General features: G+C 55.4%; 1 protein-coding gene and 1 pseudogene across 1 annotated transcript; one reads left to right on the top strand and one right to left on the bottom strand.

Annotated features, from left to right (window-relative positions):
* Positions 1-11193: 11193 nt before the first annotated feature.
* LOC133360290 (lysosomal proton-coupled steroid conjugate and bile acid symporter SLC46A3-like) lies at positions 11194-19318 on the top strand. The gene is made up of 4 exons (XM_061578932.1): positions 11194-11482; positions 18089-18326; positions 18857-19184; positions 19284-19318. The coding sequence occupies exons 2-4, from the start codon at positions 18117-18119 to the stop codon at positions 19316-19318; spliced, it is 573 nt and encodes a 190-aa protein (XP_061434916.1). The 5' UTR covers positions 11194-11482; positions 18089-18116.
* Positions 19319-19931: 613 nt separating this feature from the next.
* Positions 19932-20000, bottom strand: part of LOC133360433 (potassium voltage-gated channel subfamily A member 3-like) — a 5837-nt pseudogene continuing 5768 nt past the window's right edge.

Genomic DNA, 20000 nt, shown 5'->3' with positions numbered 1-20000 from the left:
GGTACTTTCCAGACTGTACACCGAGCAAACATTATTAAAATACACTTTTGGTTTTTTTGTGGGGGGGGGGAGCTCAATAATGCAGATATTTTTTGCACGGCAAGTAAGCTGTGACGTCACATCTGTCACGTGACCCGCGCGTGTGGAAGCGTGACGCATTGTAGTGTAGCAGGTAGCGCTACGCTGCGCTACGAACCCGGTGACCCGAGTTCGATTCCCGCTCACGGCCACCACCGGTGACGATTATTTCAACCGCTCCTGGGCCTCCCCTAGGTAGACTCAGCCTCAAACGAGTAACTGCTGCGGTGTGTGAACATCGCCACTGGGGAGACAAAGGCGGCCGGGCGTGGTGCTGAAAAGGAGCTCGCTGCTCCTTGCCCGGTGATCCATAAAAACAAACTGGATAAAGTTGGAGTCTAAAACTAACACTCAAGTCTCAACTCTGATCCAAACGGATAAGATCAGTGGGGGGGATATCTGAGCCGGCCGTGGGCCACCCCTAGATCGACTCGGCCATAATTACAAGTGTGAACGCCGGCACTGGGGGGAGACAAAGGCGGTCCTGGCCCCACGTGGGGTGCGTGCGGGTGGCCTCGTGCGAGACCCCCACGTGGCAGCAGCGTCCACGCCACTCGGCTCGACGATGATGATGCCGCCCCTCTCCTCCATCTCCCTCCCGACGAGTGCTGCATCTGCACCCAGCCCCTCTCCTCCATCTCCCTCTCGACGAGTGCTGCATCTGCACCAGCCCCTCTCCTCCATCTCCCTCTCGACGAGTGCCGCATTTGCACCAGCCCCTCTCGCAGACTCCCACAGCCTCCGACGGGCAGCTCAGAGCTCTCTGTCTTGTGCCACCGACCGAGCACACGGCCTCCTCCAGCGCCCACCGCTCCTTGAACTTCTGTTTGCACTTAGTCACATAGTCACTTTAAGATGCGTTTTTGTTCATTTTGTTTGCTTTTTGTTTGTTGCGGTTGCACCCGATTCAAGAGCCGAATGGCTCACAGGGCTACACCTAATACATGAACTTGAACTTGAAGGCCGGCACGGCGTGGGTCAGCCGCGCCGCATGGCGGAACTCCGGCCCACACACCCTGGGGCTCCGACCGGAGCGCGGAAGATGCCCCAGGGCTGCTGGCCGGACGTTTCCCCTCCACGGCAGAGGTCGCAAACGGGTTTTGATTCCTTACTCGTACCCGTACCCGGCCGCACCAGGGTCGCAAACGGGTACCCGTACCCGTACCTGGCCGGGTACGGGTAGCCGGGTATCGGGTAGGGTACGGGTATCGGGTACCCGGTTGCGACCTCTGCTCCACGACCACCTTCCTCGCCCTGTACACGGCGCTCCATCTCCCTCCCCCCATCTCCCTCCCCCCATCTCCCTCCCCCCATCTCCCTCCCTCTCTCTCCTACTCCCTTTGTCGTGTGCGGCCGTGAGCCTGCGGTAGGGGTGGGGGGGGCAGAGATCTTTGTCTCGCGACGCCGTGCACGGTGTGCAGGTGTTGCTGTGTACTCAGTCTGACGCGCGCTCGCAGAGTTGGGGGATTTCCAGGGGGTGAGTGGAGGAAGCGAGCGCCTGCCGCGTGCTAGAACTGGTCCTTGGGCGAGGCCTAGGTCGACTCAGCCTGAAACGTGCAACCTTGGTGCACGGTGTGTACACATCGGCCCCCTGGGGAGACAAAGGCGGCCGGGCGTGGTGCCGGTCACTCGCCACCTCCTCGTGTGCTGCTATACTCGCAAGAAAGCACTTGCCCCGACAGGCGGTGAAGGCTACACGGGGGGGGGAATCTTTGTCTTTGTGATGTGACACTAATCGCTGCATCCGTTCTGCGCAAGTCACCTGCGTTGCCCGCATTGGTCGCTGTGGCGCTTTCCCGTCGGCGTGGAGGTGGAGGAAACTGTGTCGCTACCAGACGGATCTCACTCCACGTCAAGCCGCGGGCATCTACAACCACTCGCACCCATCGCAGTCGTATTACGCTCACAACTACGCGGCGCTTGTGCCAGGCTAGGTGCACGCTGAGGCTACGTGGACGTGTCGAATGCCCGCTGGCGGGAGGACACGGGACAGACCCCGCAAGTGACTGAGATGCCTGGCAGATACATGCACCATCACTGCTGTGCTCCCAAACTCGCTGCGTTTTATCCGCCCGGCGCTCCGCTCGTTGTTGTGAGCGTCGCTCCTCTGCCCTCCGTTGTTGCTGCTGCTGCCGGAGGGCGACTGCCTCCCAACTCGCCAGCAAAGTCCTGCACGAGCCTACTGCCTGTACGGCGACACTTGAGGTCATTGGGCGATTTTAATAAATTAACTAAATAAATTGTGTTTTAATTTCACCAGGTAAGGCCCACTACTAAGCTCTTCTTCAGAAGCCACGTGGCAATCACAAGTGGCTCATCACGTGGACATCTATCGCAGCCAAACAACTCGAAACGCTTGACGTTGATTCTCAATATGGAGGGGAAAACCGGAGGAGGACCCGGACAAAAATCCACGGGGAGAGAGACACGCAGACTCCAAATAAACAGCAGCAGGCGTCAGGGTCGGGCTCGAACCCACGACCTCCTGCGTACCAGGCGAGGTAGTCAACATCTCTTAGCCACCGCGGCGCCCGAAATACATAGCTGGGTTATTGTGTTTATTTATGGTTATGTTTATTTTAACAAATCACATAGGGTTGTTTAATATGTCAGCAAATGTTCAAACTTCGTTCCATCAGTAACATGGATGCACAATGCATGACTTCTCTTTTGAAATTAATTTAAGACTTTTTAGAAGATAATACAGGGTGTTTAAAAAAGATGGACCGATTTGAAATCGCTATATATCTGCAACCACAAACCGCCCATGAATGAAACTCTTACCACTTGAAAGGACGGGGCATAGAGTTTCAAATGATTACCGCTCGATGCCTCTCCCAGCGCACAAACAGCCCCGAGCCTCAGTCATTCGCAAAACACGCTGCCTCAACGTTGGAGAGGTCGCACAGGACCCCAAGACTTGGCGCTACACTCTTGGCGCCCAAGATCACCCCCAGACATCACCACACCCTGCGGCCTTTTCTTGTGGGGATACGTTAAAGACCGCGGTGTTTTTGTGCCACCATTAGCGACTAATCTGGATGACCTCAAAAACAGAATCACGGCAGCAGTGACTTCAGTGGAAGACGACACTTTGAGAGGCGTTTGGGACGAATTCAACTATTGTCTTGATGTTGTCCGTACAGCAGGCAGAGGGCACATAGAGCGTTGATAAAATGGTTAGTAAAACTTGATAACTCATTAAACCGTTTGTAACTTTTCGTGCAATTGTAACATGTTGGCATCGTGAAATATACTGCTTTGAAATTGGGTCCATCATATTGAAACACCCTGTATTAGAGGTGTGATCTGTGAACATTCATCAGATGTGTTTTGTTGTCTCAATTCACTCGGCGTTCCTTGGTCGAGTTGTATCGAGGTGACCACCACACAGGAAGAACTAATGTATATATTACTCATGATGATGATAATGAACTAATGTATATATTACTCATGATGATGATAATGAACTAATGTATATATTACTCATGATGATGATAATATGGAAATATTTACTTAGAGAATGAGCAATTAAAACGTTTTTATTCGAGTGTTAAAATTAATTAAATAACCCTGTGTCCTGACTTCTGGGCCACCCTGAAAACAATACCCCTACGTGTCCTGACTTTTGGGCCACCCTGTAATGATGGGCGAGGTTTCCAGCCGTGGCAGTTGTCCAAGACGTAGCATCAAATATTTTCTCCTTTTAAGGTCGCGTTATTTTCGAACGTTCTCCGTATTTTGGGGGTTTTCCAGAAACGAAAGTTAGATTTCTTATGGCAGGAAGCCGGAGATTTCGGAGAAAACCCCCCAGATCTCGTACGAGGTGGGTGACACTCAAATCTCCGAACAGTCGTTATCATCAGCAGCAGCAGCATCACCATCGCCACCAGAAAACAGCATCAATAACAGTAGCATCGTAATAATATATATTTTATAACCAGCCCGTGAGGATTACGAGGTTGGGTGCTTCGAAAGGCAACATCGGAGGAACTTCGATTTTGCCGGAACCAAAACTTCCTCTAAAACAGCGGGGGGGGGGTCCATGATGAGTGCACACGACGCAGGCAGCCACGCGCGGTCACGAGACTGAGGCAGGTCACCAGAGCCACCGACTGTGTGACTGCCCTGGGCCCCGCAATTGGGGGGGGGGGGGCAAACATCGTGATTTGCCCCGGGTCCCTCACCCCTTCCTATGGACTGTCCGGGCGGTGGCATGCTCTCTTCTCTCGTTATTCGTTGCTGAACCTCACCCGCAGAATTTGATCACCTTTTTTGTTTTCCAAATGTCAGAATGGACCACGCGGCTTCCAGTCGTGCCGAACTCGCAGAGTTGCTTTCGCAGCTGCTGCTACTCGCTAACGGCACTTTCTCTCAACAGTCTGTTGGGCTACACGGGGGATCTTTGTCTTTGGTGCATGGAGGTGAGCGCGGAGGGGAGGCAGGTGTGGGGTGGGGTGAGGTGAGAGATGTGTGTAGGTGAGGGGTGGGGTGAGGTGAGAGGTGTGTGTAGGTGAGGGGTGCATGAGGTGAGTGGGGAGGTGAGGGGTGGGGTGAGAGATGTGGGTAGGTGTGGGGTGCATGAGTTGAGTGGGGAGGTGAGGGGTGGGGTGAGAGATGTGGGTAGGTGTGGGGTGCATGAGGTGAGTGGGGAGGTGAGGGGTGGGGTGAGAGATGTGGGTAGGTGTGGGGTGCATGAGTTGAGTGGGGAGGTGAGGGGTGAGGTGAGGTGAGGGATGTGTGTAGGTGAGGGGTGGGGTGAGAGATGTGGGTAGGTGAGGGGTGCATGAGGTGAGTGGGGAGGTGAGGGGTGGGGTGAGGTGAGAGATGTGGGTAGGTGTGGGGTGCATGAGGTGAGTGGGGAGGTGAGGGGTGGGGTGAGAGATGTGGGTAGGTGTGGGGTGCATGAGTTGAGTGGGGAGGTGAGGGGTGGGGTGAGGTGAGGGATGTGTGTAGGTGAGGGGTGGGGTGAGAGATGTGGGTAGGTGAGGGGTGCATGAGTTGAGTGGGGAGGTGAGGGGTGGGGTGAGGTGAGGGATGTGTGTAGGTGAGGGGTGGGGTGAGGTGGTGTAGAAGAGTCTTCCCTTGCAGAGTGACCTCACTCAACTAAACTCGTTTCTATTGCAGCAGGTGAAGTCCTACTGCCCAACTCCGTAGTTCTGTGTTTCTTTGCAGAAGCGACTTCGCTATCGCGAACGATAGCTCAGCGGGGTGGCTTATCGTCGTCGTCACCACGCACCGTGTGGACATTTACAGCAGCACACAAAGACTCTGGACGCGTGGCGTTGCTTCTAGATGTGGAAACAGCAGGAGGACCCGGAGAAAAATCCACGCGACCACGGGGAGAGAGAGAGACGCAAAGTACAAATCTACAGAAGGCCTCGTCAGGGTCGTGATTGAACCCACGACCTCCTGTACACCAGGCGAGGTAGTTGACATCTCCTCGCCATCGTGATGGTGATGAGAAACGCAAACTCCAAATATACAGCAGCAGGCGTCAGGGTCGTGATCGAACCCACGACCTGCTGTACACCAGGCGAGGTAGTTGACATCTCCTCGCCACCGTGATGATGGTGATAGAGACCCAAGCTCCACGCCAGCCCGAGCCGGCAGCGACAGCTCTTCACGTAGCCTCAGAGTGCACCCAGCCTGGCACGAAGCGCCGTGGCTACGGCACCGTCAGTCGGCATTGGCGTGGGGGGGGGGCTCTGCCTGCCGTTGTGTCGGATCGAAGATTGGGGGGGGGGCGCTGCGGACAGCGAAGAGAGAGGAGAGGGAGGTGGACCGATCTTCGCCTCCGACTGCTCTCGACATTTCCACGTGATGACGATGATGATAGGCCCCTTTAATACGTAGTGAGGCTTTCGCGAACAATATCATCCATCTTCTTGGTTCTTTCAGTAAAGTCACGTAGAATGGAAATAATAAAATAATAAAAATTTTACATAATAAAATAATTCTCACGACGTTTCGGCCACAACGCAAGCAGCCGTCCTCAGGTGAAGAACAGATTTGTCGGGAAGACAGCGTCTGAATGAAACACCCCAGGCTCTGTCTTCCCGACAGACCTGTTCTTCACCTGAGGACGGCTGCTTGCGTTGTGGCCGAAACGTCGTGAGAATTTCGATTTAAAGCTTTCGTGACTGCAGGGATTATTTTATTATGTTTTATTTTTATTATTTTATTATTTCCATTCTACGTGACTTTACCGAAAGAACCAAGAAGATGAATCCCTGCAGTCACGAAAGCTTTAAATCGAAATATCCTCCATAATAGAGGTTTATATATCAATGTGTAGTTAAACCCGCCACCACCCGACACGCCCAGTGAGTGAGTGAGTCGTGGTGAGCCCCTCGACTGAGGCTGTCACTCGCGGTGGGCTGCAGGTCGCTTCTGACAGAGCCACAGTCGTGACTGAGGTGCAGGGGCCTGTCCAGGTGCACACATAGGGGGCCGTCCATAAATGACGTCACGCACCTAGGGGGGGGGGGTCAGACATTCGTGACGATGTGTGACGATGGGAGGGGGAGTTGAGAAATGTGACGTCACATCAAAATGCTGCAACTTTAAATAAATATAGACAACACGTTCTACTGAATTAAATAGACTTTTTAATGTATGTTTTCTCCTACAACATCAGAGTGCAGCGCCACATTAAATACGCACAATTATTTAAAGCGATTTGAAGTATGTTTTATTTTTTGGGGGGCAGAGCTTTGTGACGTCATATTTGAGGGGGGGTCTGACTTTTTGTGACGCCGTGTGACGATAAGGGAGGGGATAAATCCTACAAAATCGCGTGACGTCATTTATGGACGGCCCCATAGCCGCGTTGGTGGTTGGGTTGCTAGCCGGGACAATGCCCCCCCCCCCCCCAGCTGCGGTGACGTTCAAAAAAATCCCCCCGGGGGGTCACGCGAACACAAAGACAAAGCCTCCTCCTAGCCCCGTGTAGCCTTCACAGACTGCCGGGGCAAGTGCTGCCGCTGTGGCACACGAGAGGCGCGGGGGGAGGGGCTACCCAGCAACACCACGCCCGGCCGTCTTTGTCTCTCCCAGGCGTCACAATCACACACGGCAGCGGGTGCGAATTTGAGGCTGAGTCGACCTAGGGGTGGCCCACTAGCGCGGTGTGGGTCGTGGCCCGAGTGTCGGTTGGACCACAACAACGCAAAGACAAAGATCCCCCGTGTAGCCTCAACAGACTGCTGGGGCAAGTGCGGTCACCGCCACGCCGCGCTACGAACCCGATCCTCGCTCAAGGCCAACGCCGGTGACGAGTCTCTGAGCCGGTCCTGGGCCACACTCCCAGGCCCAGTATACATCGCCACTGGGGAGACAAAGGCGGTCGGGGTGGTGCTGGCCACCCAGCCCCTCGGTAGCCTTCAGAGCTGCCGCCCGCTCACAGCTGCACTTGCCCCAACAGTCTGCTGCAGGCTACACGGGGCAGCTTTTTCTTTGTGCCATGCTAGCGTGGCCCTCTTCTGGATCAACTCGGCCTGAAATAAACAACGGTGGGGGGAGAGAGAGACAAAGGTGGCTGGGGCCAGCGGAAGCAGGTGGCCACTGACTGCGACCCCCAGTGGTTTCCCCTCGATGGGGATGTGGGGAGGAGGAGGAGGAGGAGCGAGAGAGAGAGCGAGAGCAGTCGCCAGTTCCCTCCTCGCAGGAAGTTTTGGGACGAACATTCTGACATGTTGGGGAAGAGTTGCGATGAAGCAGGTGCATGTCGCTGTGTTGTGTTGTCGTCTGGCGCACGCTGGCAGCAGCGGCAGGTGCAGCAAGGTTGTTGTTGTTGTTGTTTGTGTTGTTGTTGTTGTTTGTTGTTGTTTAGGATCTCGAAGCCAATGTCGAGGTCTGCTGCTGCCGTGACGAGAGAGAGACACAGATAGACAGAGAGAGACACAGAGAGAGGGATACAGAGAGACACAGACAGACAGAGAGAGGGAGACAGAGAGAGACAGACAGACAGAGACACAGACAGAGAGAGAGACACACAGACAGAGAGACAGACAGAGAGAGACAGACACAGAGAGACAGAGACACACACACAGAGAGAGAGACAGACACAGAGAGAGACACAGAGGGAGACAGACACAGATAGACAGAGTCAGACACAGAGAGAGAGACAGACAGAGACACAGACAGAGAGACACAGACACAGACAGAGAGAGTTCGTGTCGTGTCCGCTGCTCCTCCTCCTGTTGGAGCAGCTCAGACCGCAGCGGGTTCACTGAGAGGTCCGTGGCCTGGTGGACACGCTCACCACACTGCTGCTGCTGCTGCGGCTTGTGTCTCTAATGCATCTCTGTGGATCTCCGTGGGTCTGTGAGCCTCCATGAGTCTCTGTGTATCCATTGGTGTATCTATGGGTCTCTATGTACATATTGGTGTCTCAATGGGTCTCTACTACTCTCTATGGTGCTTTTAGCGCCACAGCGCGTCGATTTGTAGCGTTCATTTTCATTTGTGTTGCTGGTGACCTTGTGTATTTCATATTGAAATCACTTCCAGTGCAATTGCTGTTGGCGGCAATAAAAGTTATTTAAAAGTCAAAAAAGTCTATGCATCTCCATGTGTCTCTGTGCATTCATTGGTGTATCTATGGGTATCTGTGGACATATTGGTGTCTCAATGGGTCTCTACGACTCTATGCATCTCCATGTGTCTCTGTGCATTCATTGGTGTATCTATGGGTCTCTATGGACATATTGGTGTCTCAATGGGTCTCTACGACTCAATGCATCTCCATGTGTCTCTGTGCATCCATTGGTGTATCTATGGGTCTCTATGGACATGTTGGTGTCTCAATGGGTCTCTACGACTCTATGCATCTCCATGTGTCTCTGTGCATTCATTGGTGTATCTATGGGTCTCTATGGACATATTGGTGTCTCAATGGGTCTCTACGACTCTCTATGCATCTCCATGTGTCTCTGTGCATCCATTGGTGTATCTATGGGTCTCTATGGACATATTGGTGTCTCAATGGGTCTCTACGACTCAATGCATCTCCATGTGTCTCTGTGCATCCGCAACGGGTCTCTATGGGCTTCCCACGTGGTCTGTCGCCTGCGCGCGCAGTCCACGCCTCGCTCGCTGCACGAGGGGGCGGCGGCGGCTTCCTGCCGACCTCGTCGGGACTTTCCGAGCTGTGGGCACGAGCCGCGTGGCGAGCGAGTCTGTAGGAGGAGCGGTGGGCGCAGTGGTTAGCGCGCTGCGCTGCGCTGTTCCACCTGAGTTCGATTTCCGCTCACGGTTCAACACCGGCGACGATTGCCAGTTCCTAGCCCCCCCCCCCCCTAGGTCGACTCGGCCTCAAGTGAGAACCTGGTGCGGTGTTAAACATCGCCACTGGGGAGACAAAGACGGTCGGGCGTGGTGCTGGCCACTCACCCCCTCGTGTGCTGTGCCGGCCTTCATAGGTGCTCGCTAACAGCACTTGCCCCTACAGTCTGTTGAGGCTACACGGGGGATCTTTGTTGTCTTTTGGTGTCGCAGTGGTGAACGCGCTGCGCTACGAACCCCACCCATTGCGCGCTGTGTGTGTGTTGACCTTAATAGGTGCTCGCTAACACCGCTCAGCCCCAACAGTCCGTGTAGGATACACGGGGTCAGAGCAGGACACCTCAACATACCACCCACTCTGATTGGGCGGCGTCTCGGGGGAAATTCCTCATTCCGATGACGGGGGCCTCATGCCAATGATGTAGACAACATTCCTATGTTGGTGATTCTAGTTATGATGATGATGATCGTGATGATCGTGTTGATGATGATGATCGTGATGGTGATTGTGATGATGATTGTGATGATGATTGTGATGATGATGATCGTGATGATGATGATCGTGATGATGATCGTGATGATGATTGTGATGATGATGATCGTGATGATGATGATCATGATGATGATCGTGATGATGATTGTGATGATGATTGTGATGATGATGATGATTGTGATGATGATCGTGATGATGATCGTGATGATGATGATCTTGATGATGATCGTGATGATGATCGTGATGATGATTGTGATGATGATGATTGTGATGATGATCGTGATGATGATCGTGATGATGATGATCGTGATGATGATCGTGATGATGATCGTGATGATGATTGTGATGAGGATGATTGTGATGATGATCGTGATGATGATCGTGATGATGATCGTGATGATGATGGTGATCGTGATGGTGATTATACGTCACTATGCAGTATTCGGGAGAAGAGCAAGTTTCGCTGGCTGGCTGGCTGGCCGCCCAGCGCGCATTCTGATTGGATGGAGGCCAATGCCCCGGTAGGGGGGAGGGGCTTGTGGGGAGCGGGGGGCGGCCTGGGCATTGTGACGTAAGAGAGGGGGCGGAGCGGGGGGGTTCATGGTACAGGGCAGGAGAATAATACAAGTGTGACAGGCTGGCTGGCTGCCTGGCTGCCTGGCTGGACGGAGGGAGGGAGGAACGGACGGTCACGTGACAACAAAACGTCGTGCGCGGGGAGGCTGCTTGCTCGTGATGACAACAACAACGACAACAACAACGACTGCTGAAGAAGATGGCGCGCTTGTAATTAAAGTGTGAGAGACGATGGAGAGGCGGGGGAGGAGCACGCGGCTGAGACGACTCGTGGCTGAGACGACTCGTGGCTGAGACGACTCGTGGCTGAGACGACTCGTGGCTGAGACGACTCGCGGCTGAGACGACTCGCGGCTGAGACGACTCGTGGCTGAGACGACTCGTGGCTGAGACGACTCGTGGCTGAAACGACTCGTGGCTGAGACGACTCGTGGCTGGCATCGTCCAAAGTGCTCAAACGACTGAAGTGAGCTCGTGAATGTCGGACACGCCGATGGCTTGAAGGGGCGGCTTGGAGTGGCTTTCATGGAGCAGTGGAGAGACCCTGGCTGATGACGCGTTCATTCCTTCATGGAGCAGTGGAGAGACCCTGGCTGATGACGCGTTCATTCGTTCATGGAGCAGTGGAGAGACCATGGCTGATGACGCGTCCATTCCTTCATGGAGCAGTGGAGAGAACATGGCTGATGACGCGTCCATTCCTTCATGGAGCAGTGGAGAGAACATGGCTGATGACGCGTTCATTTCTTCATGGAGCAGTGGAGAGACCCTGGCTGATGACGCGTCCATTCCTTCATGGAGCAGTGGAGAGACCCTGGCTGATGACGCGTTCATTCCTTCATGGAGCAGTGGAGAGACCCTGGCTGATGACGCGTTCATTTCTTCATGGAGCAGTGGAGAGACCCTGGCTGATGCTTGGGCGCGGTCTGATCTGAGACTCCCCCCCCCCCCACTTCCTCCTAGCCCCGCCCCCCACTCCCCGCCTGTCTATAAACTCCGAGTGGAGAGACCTTGGAGAGTGACAGAGGCGGAGGAGGTCGAGAAATAGTGAGTCTCCATGTCTCTGTCTGCGTGTCTCTCTCTGTCTCCCTGTGTCTCTCTGTCTCCCCGTGTCTCTCTCCCCGTGTCTCTCTGTCCCCGTGTCTCTGTCTGCGTGTTTCTCTCTGTCTCCCTGTGTCTCTCTGTCTCCCCGTGTCTCTCTGTCTCTCCCCCGTGTCTCTCTCTCCGTGTCTCTCTGTCCCCGTGTCTCTGTCTCCCCGTGTCTCTCTTGTCTCCCCGTGTCTCTCTCTGTCTCTCCGCCGTGTCTCCCTGTGTCTCCGTGTCTCTCTCTGTCTCCCTGTGTCTCCATGTCTCTTTCTGTCTCCGTGTCTCCCCGTGTCTCTCTTTCCCGTGTCTCTCTCCCCGTGCCTCTCTCCCCGTGTCTCTCCCCGTGTCTCTCTCTGTCTCTTCCCCGTGTCTCCGTGTCTCTTTCTGTCTCCGTGTCTCCCCCGTGTCTCTCCCCGTGTCTCTGTCTCCCCGTGTCTCTCCCCGTGTCTCTCTCCCCGTCTCTCTCTCTCGCCGTGTCTCTCTCCCCGTTTCTCTCTCCCCGTGTCTCTCTCTCCCCGTGTCTCTCTCCCCGCGTCTCTCACTCCCCATATCTCTCTCCCCGTGTCTCTCTCTCCCCGTGTCTCTCTCCCCGTGTCTCTCTCTCTCGCCGTGGTCGCGTGGATTTTTCTCCGGGTCGTCCGGGAATTCCCCTCCGCATTGTTGAATCGACGTCGCCGCGCCTTGAGAGTTGTTTGGCGGCTGTCAATTCACGCATCACGATGACGACGGAGGGCCACTTCGTGCGGCAGCCGTCATTCGTGTTGGCCGGGTCACTTCTGGACGACAAAACGAGTTACACGGCAGCTCGGTGGCCCTTACCTGGCAAAGTAAAATACTAATACGAGTTTGGTTTTAAAGGAAACGAAGCTAGAGGCGCAGCTCCGCAATTGCGCGTTTTCGCCCCTGCTGCCGAAGAGAGACTCACCATCACCACCACGCCGTGCCACTCACCCTCACCACCACACCGTGCCACTCACCATCACCATCACGCCGTGCTACTCACCATCACCACCACGCCGTGCCACTCACAATCACCACCACACCGTGCCACTCACCATCACCATCACGCCGTGCTACTCACCATCACCACCACACCGTGCCACTCACCATCACTACCACACCGTGCCACTCACCATCACCACCACGCCGTGCCACTCACCCTCACCACGCCGTGCCACTCACCATCACCACCACACCGTGCCACTCACCATCACCACCACACCGTGCCACTCACCATCACCACCACGCCGTGCCACTCACCCTCACCACGCCGTGCCACTCACCATCACCACCACACCGTGCCACTCACCATCACTACCACACCGTGCCACTCACCATCACCACCACGCCGTGCCACTCACCCTCACCACGCCGTGCCACTCACCATCACCACCACACCGTGCCACTCACCATCACCACCACACCGTGCCACTCACAATCACCACCACACCGTGCCACTCACCATCACCATCACGCCGTGCTACTCACCATCACCACCACACCGTGCCACTCACCATCACTACCACACCGTGCCACTCACCATCACCACCACGCCGTGCCACTCACCCTCACCACGCCGTGCCACTCACCATCACCACCACACCGTGCCACTCACCATCACCACCACACCGTGCCACTCACCATCACCACCACACCGTGCCACTCACCATCACTACCACACCGTGCCACTCACCATCACCACCACGCCGTGCCACTCACCATCACCACCACGCCGTGCCACTCACCCTCACCACGCCGTGCCACTCACCATCACCACCACACCGTGCCACTCACCATCACCACCACGCCGTGCCACTCACCCTCACCACGCCGTGCCACTCACCATCACCACCACACCGTGCCACTCACCATCACCACCACACCGTGCCACTCACCATCACCACCACGCCGTGCCACTCACCCTCACCACGCCGTGCCACTCACCATCACCACCACACCGTGCCACTCACCATCACCACCACGCCGTGCCACTCACCATCACCACCACGCCGTGCCACTCACCATCACCACCACGCCGTGCCACTCACCATCACCACCACGCCACTCACCCTCACCACCACGCCACTCACCATCACCACCACGCCACTCACCATCACCACCACGCCGTGCCACTCACCATCACCACCACGCCGTGCCACTCACCATCACCACCACGCCGTGCCACTCACCATCACCACCACGCCACTCACCCTCACCACCACGCCACTCACCATCACCACCACGCCACTCACCATCACCACCACGCCGTGCCACTCACCATCACCACCACGCCGTGCCACTCACCATCACCACCACGCCGTGCCACTCACCATCACCACCACGCCACTCACCCTCACCACCACGCCACTCACCATCACCACCACGCCACTCACCATCACCACCACACCACTCACCATCACCACCACGCCACTCACCATCACCACCACACCGTGCTACTCACCCTCACCACGGCTTAGACATCACACAACGACGGTCGTCACATCGCGCGGCGATTTCAGATGCTGTATAGTCAACGCTACACTATACTACTATACACTACACTATACACGACACACTACACACTGCACTATACACTATACTATACACTACACTATACACTACAGACTACACTATACACCATACTATACACTACACACTACACTACACACTAGACTACACACTACACTATACACTACACTATACACTACACTTTAGGCTGAGCAGACAGCCGCTGCTTCTGCGGCCGTCTGGAACGCTCTTCCCTTCAGACATTAGGAAGCCACTGAGATCTACGCATTTTTAAATCACCATCATCATCATCTACGTTGCCAAACTCACTTCTTTACAAACCGCGTTCCGTGTTTAGTTTGGGGCCCCTCCCCTGCACCTCCGATGAGTGCGCTTGGCGAGGTACGGTGCGAAAGAAGTTAGACGGAAGCAGCTGCAACCGCTGGTAGGTGAAGGCGCAGAGGTTGGTGGGACGGGTTCCAATCTGGCAGCACGTGGAGTCGAACCGGCCCCGTCAGGATTCGCGTGCGGATCACTCCAGCAGCAGCAGGAGCTGCAGCTGCAGCAGTAGCAGCAGCAGCAGGAGTAGCAGCAAGAGCAGTAGTAGCAGCTGCAGCTGCAGTAGCAGCAGGAGTAGCAGCAGCAGCAGGAGCTGCAGTAGCAGCAGCAGCAGGAGTAGCAGCAAGAGCAGTAGTAGCAGCTGCAGCAGCAGTAGCAGCAGCAGTAGCAGCAGCAGTAGTAGCAGGAGTGTGCCAGTCAGATCCGACACTCTGTGTGTGTGTGTTGTATACTGTGTGTGTTTGTGTTGTGTGCTGTGTGGTGTATGCTGTGTGTGTGTTGTATGCTGTGTGTGTCTTGTTTGTGTGTGTTGTTTGCTGTATGATGTATGCTGTGTGTGTATGCTGTGTGTTGTGTGCTGTGTGTTGTGTGCTGTGTGTTGTGTGTGTGTTGTGTGTGTGTGCTGTATGTTGTGTGCTGTGTGTGTGTGTTGTATGCTGTGTGTGTTGCGTGTTGTATCTACGGGACCTTTAATGTTATAGAATCAAAGTATCTAAAATTCCAAGAGGTAATTTAGTTTGTTATCTCTTACTGGTGGTGCTGGTGCTGGTGGTGGTGCTGGTGGTGGTGGTGCTGGTGATGGTGGTGGTGCTGGTGCTGGTGGTGGTGGTGCTGATGATGATGGTGGTGGTTCTGCTGCTGCTGTGTATATTTTTAAAAATACATTTTTAAGTTTGGCACAAAGTGGGCGAGTCCTTGGGAACGGCACCACATGGTATTTTCTCGTGCATCGTCAAATCGGGCAGGGTGATTGATACTCACACTCAAAACATGTTTTTAATTGACCAGGTAAGGCCCCCCCCCTACTGAGCAATGTGGATCTTTCTCAGAAATGACAAATACCGTAATAGCCACGGCTAGGAGATGTTAACTACCTCGCCTGGTAGGCAGGAGGTCGTGGGTTCGGTCCCGACCCTGACGCCTGCTGCTGTATACTTGGAGTTTGCGTCTCTCTCTCTCCCCGTGGTCGCGTGGATTTTTCTCTGGTTCCTCCTCCGGATTTCCGCTCAACGTTTAAAATCAACATCACCACGCGTTTACAGTGATTTGGCTGCTGCTAATACATGATGATGATGAGCGGCTTGGCTGAGCTATCATTGACAGGTCGCTCACCGACTGAAACAACGAGCTGCAGAGCTCGGTGTGGGCTTTACCCGATAAAATAAAAATAAACTTCATAAAGGCTGAGTCGTCCTTACTCGTTGGTTCTTTCGGTAAAGTCACCGTCGGTGGAAAAATAATCGATCACGACGTTTCGATCGCAACGCAAGCAATCGCCATCAGGTGGGACAACCGCAGCAAGAAAAAAACGACGTGACTTTACCGAAAGAACCAAGATTGAGTCGTCCTATAAAGGGGGCACAGGGCAGAGTGGGTTTATTGTGCGCTCCGTAGTTTGACTTTCAATACCACCGTGGGGTCAATCGCAGCAGGGCAGTCCAGACTCCAACTCCGCTAAGCCAGCGCCAGACTCCCCTCCTCCTCCTCCTGCCTCTCTCTCGCTCGTCCCCACGAGGTCGTTTCTCTCACGCCACCCACCAACCCCACCGCTCTCCCACCGCTCTCTCGAGCGAGCGCGTCCACATGCGGGTGCCACTCGCTGCGAGCCCCTCCCCCGGGGGGGGTAGTGGGGGGGGAGTAGGGGGAGTGGGGGGGAGTGGGGGGGGAGTGGGGGGAGTGGGGGGAGTGGAGGGGAGTGGGGGGGGAGTGGGGGGGGAGTGGGGGGGGAGTGGGGGGAGTGGAGGGGGAGTGGGGGGGGAGTGGGGGGGAGTGGGGGGAGTGGAGGGGGAGTGGGGGGGGAGTGGGGGGGGAGTGGGGGGAAGTGGGGGGAGTGGAGGGGGAGTAGGGGGGGGGGAGTGGGGGGGGAGTGGGGGGGAGTGGAGGGGAGTAGGGGGGGGGAGTGGGGGGGGAGTGGGGGGGCTCCCTCTCTCCACTCTTCCCACGCCTCGTCCAGCAGCTGTCCAGACTCCTCCTCCTCCGTGGCGCTGCCTGTGGCTCCACTCTCTCCACTTTGCCTCTTCACAAATGTCCTGCAGCCCCCCCCCGACGATGCCCCCCCCCCCCGCCTGCCCTGCATGGTCATCCCACACACCCTCCTCGGACTCAGTCGCCCCCCGGGCAGCTCCGCGTGGCCCACTGCGCTCATCTCCCCCGCGAGGCCCGCGGGCCCCTGACGGCCCCTGGTGCCCTTCAGCGTGGCCTCTGGCAATCCACAAACAGTGAAAACATCCCACATCACCATCATCATCCTCCATCATCATCATCATCACCCTCCATCATCATCATCCTCCATCATCATCACCCCCATCACCATCATCATCATCCTCTATCATCATCATCATCACCCCTCATCATCATTCCCCATCATCAATCACCCCCATCACCATCATCCTCCATCATCATCATCACCCCCCATCAATCACCCCCCATCATCACCCCCCATCATCACCCCCCATCATCATCACCCCCATCATCATCATCTCCCATCATCATCATCTCCCATCATCATCGTCGTGCCGCTGTGAACCCCCAGCAATGGCTTGCAGCGTGTGGCCCCCCCCCCACGCCGCCCGCGACGTCTCCGTGCCACTGTGGCCCCCCTCCCCTCCCCCTCTCTCCACTCACCCACCCAGCCAAGGCAAAGACAAAGGTTCCCCCGACGTGTAACCTCTAGCAGACTGTCGGGGCAAGTGCTGTTAGCGAGTAGCGGCACCTACGAAGGCCGGCACCGTAGCACACGAGGGGTGGGTGGCCAGTGCCATGCCCGGCCGCCTTTGTCTCCCCGGTGGCGATGTTTACCCTTCGCACCGGGTACTCATTTAAGGCCGAGTCGACCTAGGGGAGGCGCAGGTCCAGTTCAGATAATCGTCACCGGGAATCGCCGGGTTCGTGGCGCAGCGCAGCGCTAACTGCTGCGCCACCACTCCCCACCACCGCCATCACCGCCACCACCGCCACCACCGCCACCACTCCCCACCACCGCCACTACCGACCTCCCCATCAACCAGAGGGGGGCACCAAGTGACGTCACCACATCCACGGCTGTGGTGAAGGGACGAAGCAGGTGGAGGACTTCCCCACAACTCTGGCTGTCGCCTGACGAAGCTGGTTGTAATTACTGGTTAACGTCACCGTACTCAGATTGTAAATGTTGTGGCTTGGCTCTCCAACACACAACCGGTTAGTGCTGTACTAGTATACTACACTATACACTACATTATACACTACACTATTATATACTACACTATTATATACTACACTATACACTACACTATACACTACACTATACATTACACTACTATACACTAGTGCTGTACTAGCGACGAATTGGCCACGTTCTGTTTACGTGACAACCCTTACTAGTTGGTCGTGTCGGGTGGTGGCGGGCTTTAACGACACATTTATATATTTACGCGATCTCACCCAACAAAACCAAACCTGTATTATGGAGCCAGTTATATCGTTGTGACGTCCACCCGCCCGCCCTCCCTCCCCCCCCAGGTGTGCGCTGTGCGAGTCACGCTCCACGATGGGTTATCGATTTCACTTCGTCGAGCCGCTGGTCATCCTCTACCTGTTCGGCCAGAGCCTGTCGGGCCCTCCGAGCAGCGTCTACATCTACAACCGCATCCTGCACGAGATCGGGAACGGCTCGCGTAGCGCCGGCGGGTCCGCCAATGGTTCGCACGAGAGCTGTGGAGGGTCCAACGCCTCCGATGACAGCTCCAAGGCGGAGGAGGTGAACGAGGGGCCTGTGGGATATGGTGGGGGGGAGATTCAGGAGGTGTGTTCAGGAGATATAGGAGGTGTGTTCAGGAGATACAGGAGGTGTTCAGGAGATTCAGGAGTTGTGTTCGGGAGATGGAGGATGCATTCAGAAGAGACATAGGAGTTGTCTGTATGTCGATATATTCAGGGGAGATATTAATTGATGATCATTTATTATTTTACCAGGCAAGGCCCCTTCGAGCTGTCGTGTGGCTCCGTATCAGAAGCGAGACGCCTATCGCAAGTGATGGCTCAGTGTGGCACCCGCGTAGAAGGTGGCAGTAACCAGGGGAGTGATCTCGTATCTCGGTAACTAGGGGTGTGATCTCGTATCTCGGTAACCAGGGGAGTGATCTCGTATCTCGGTAGCCAGGGGAGTGATCTCGTATCTCGGTAACCAGGGGAGTGATCTCGTATCTCGGTAACCAGGAGTGTGATCTCGTATCTCGGTAGCCAGGGGAGTGATCTCGTATCTCGCCATTGCCGCTGCCGCCCCGGCAGGAGGCGCAGGAGCAGACATCCCAGTTCTACCTCTACCTCTCCCTGTCGGGCTTCGTGCCCATCATGGCGGCCGGGCTGGCGCTGGGCGCGCTCAGCGACAACCACGGACGCCGTGTGGCGCTGATGCTGCCCCTCGTGGGCGACATCCTTTCCACCGTCATCTTCATCCTGATCGTGCACTTCGAGCTGCCCCTCTGGGTCCTCTACATCTCCAACGTGCTCACCAGCTTCCTGGGGGGCACCACCACGCTGCTGGGCATCAGCTTCGCCTATGTGGCCGACACGACCACCAAGGTGACTCGCTTGCCTCGCCGTCTCCTCGGACGCAGTGGGGCGGTTTTATTTTTTACGTTTTCTTTTCTATTTTGTGCTCATGAATTTGTCGTTGTTGTAAATGATCCCCCCGCTCCCTCCCCCGTCCACCCAGACCCCCAATATGAATCCAAATTCTCAGAAGTGTGATTTAGAGAAATGAAGTTGCGGAACTGAATTAGGTGCGTTTCAAAGCTACACAACGGGGCGCTAAACTGCAATGCATCTCTACGGCTCGGCTCAGGGTTACCTCTGGCTCGAGAGAGCCGTGGCTCGAGTGAGAGCCACGCTTAACTTGAGCCAGCCCCTGATCAATGGTCCCAGCCATGGCTCAGGATTTCTACGAGCGGAGCCACGGATTAGCCGGATCATGCGTCGTAAAAAGAGTGGTTCAAGCCCGAGTACAGGGACTCCTCCACTTACAAACGAGTTAGGTTCTAGAGGTCTGTTCGGAAGTCGATTTGGTCGTAAATCCCCACTTTACTCCTGTTGATTTCAAACGTGTTATACGGCACGTACACTAAACATGGGGAATGGCTTTAAAAGTTGTATAATCTTATGTAGATGTAGATGCCACTGGTTCTTCACGTTTGTAGATGTAGATGCCACTGTTTTTTTCACGTTCAGCAGATCTAGATGCCACTGGTTCTTCATGTTCTACAGATGTAGATGCCACTGGTTCTTCATGTTCTACAGATGTAGATGGCACTGGTTCTCTACGTTTTGCAGATGTAGATGCCACTGGTTCTTGACATTCTGCAGATGTAGATGCCACTGGTTCTTCACGTTCTGCAGATGTAGATGCCACTGGTTCTTCATGTTCTACAGATGT

The sequence above is a fragment of the Lethenteron reissneri genome, chromosome 68, assembly GCF_015708825.2.
Source record: "Lethenteron reissneri isolate LAM-NWPU_2019-01 chromosome 68, ASM1570882v1, whole genome shotgun sequence".
NCBI classification, from domain to species: domain Eukaryota; kingdom Metazoa; phylum Chordata; class Hyperoartia; order Petromyzontiformes; family Petromyzontidae; genus Lethenteron; species Lethenteron reissneri.
Note: the sequence above shows the minus strand (reverse complement) of the source record. Positions and strands in the feature narration are given on the sequence as shown.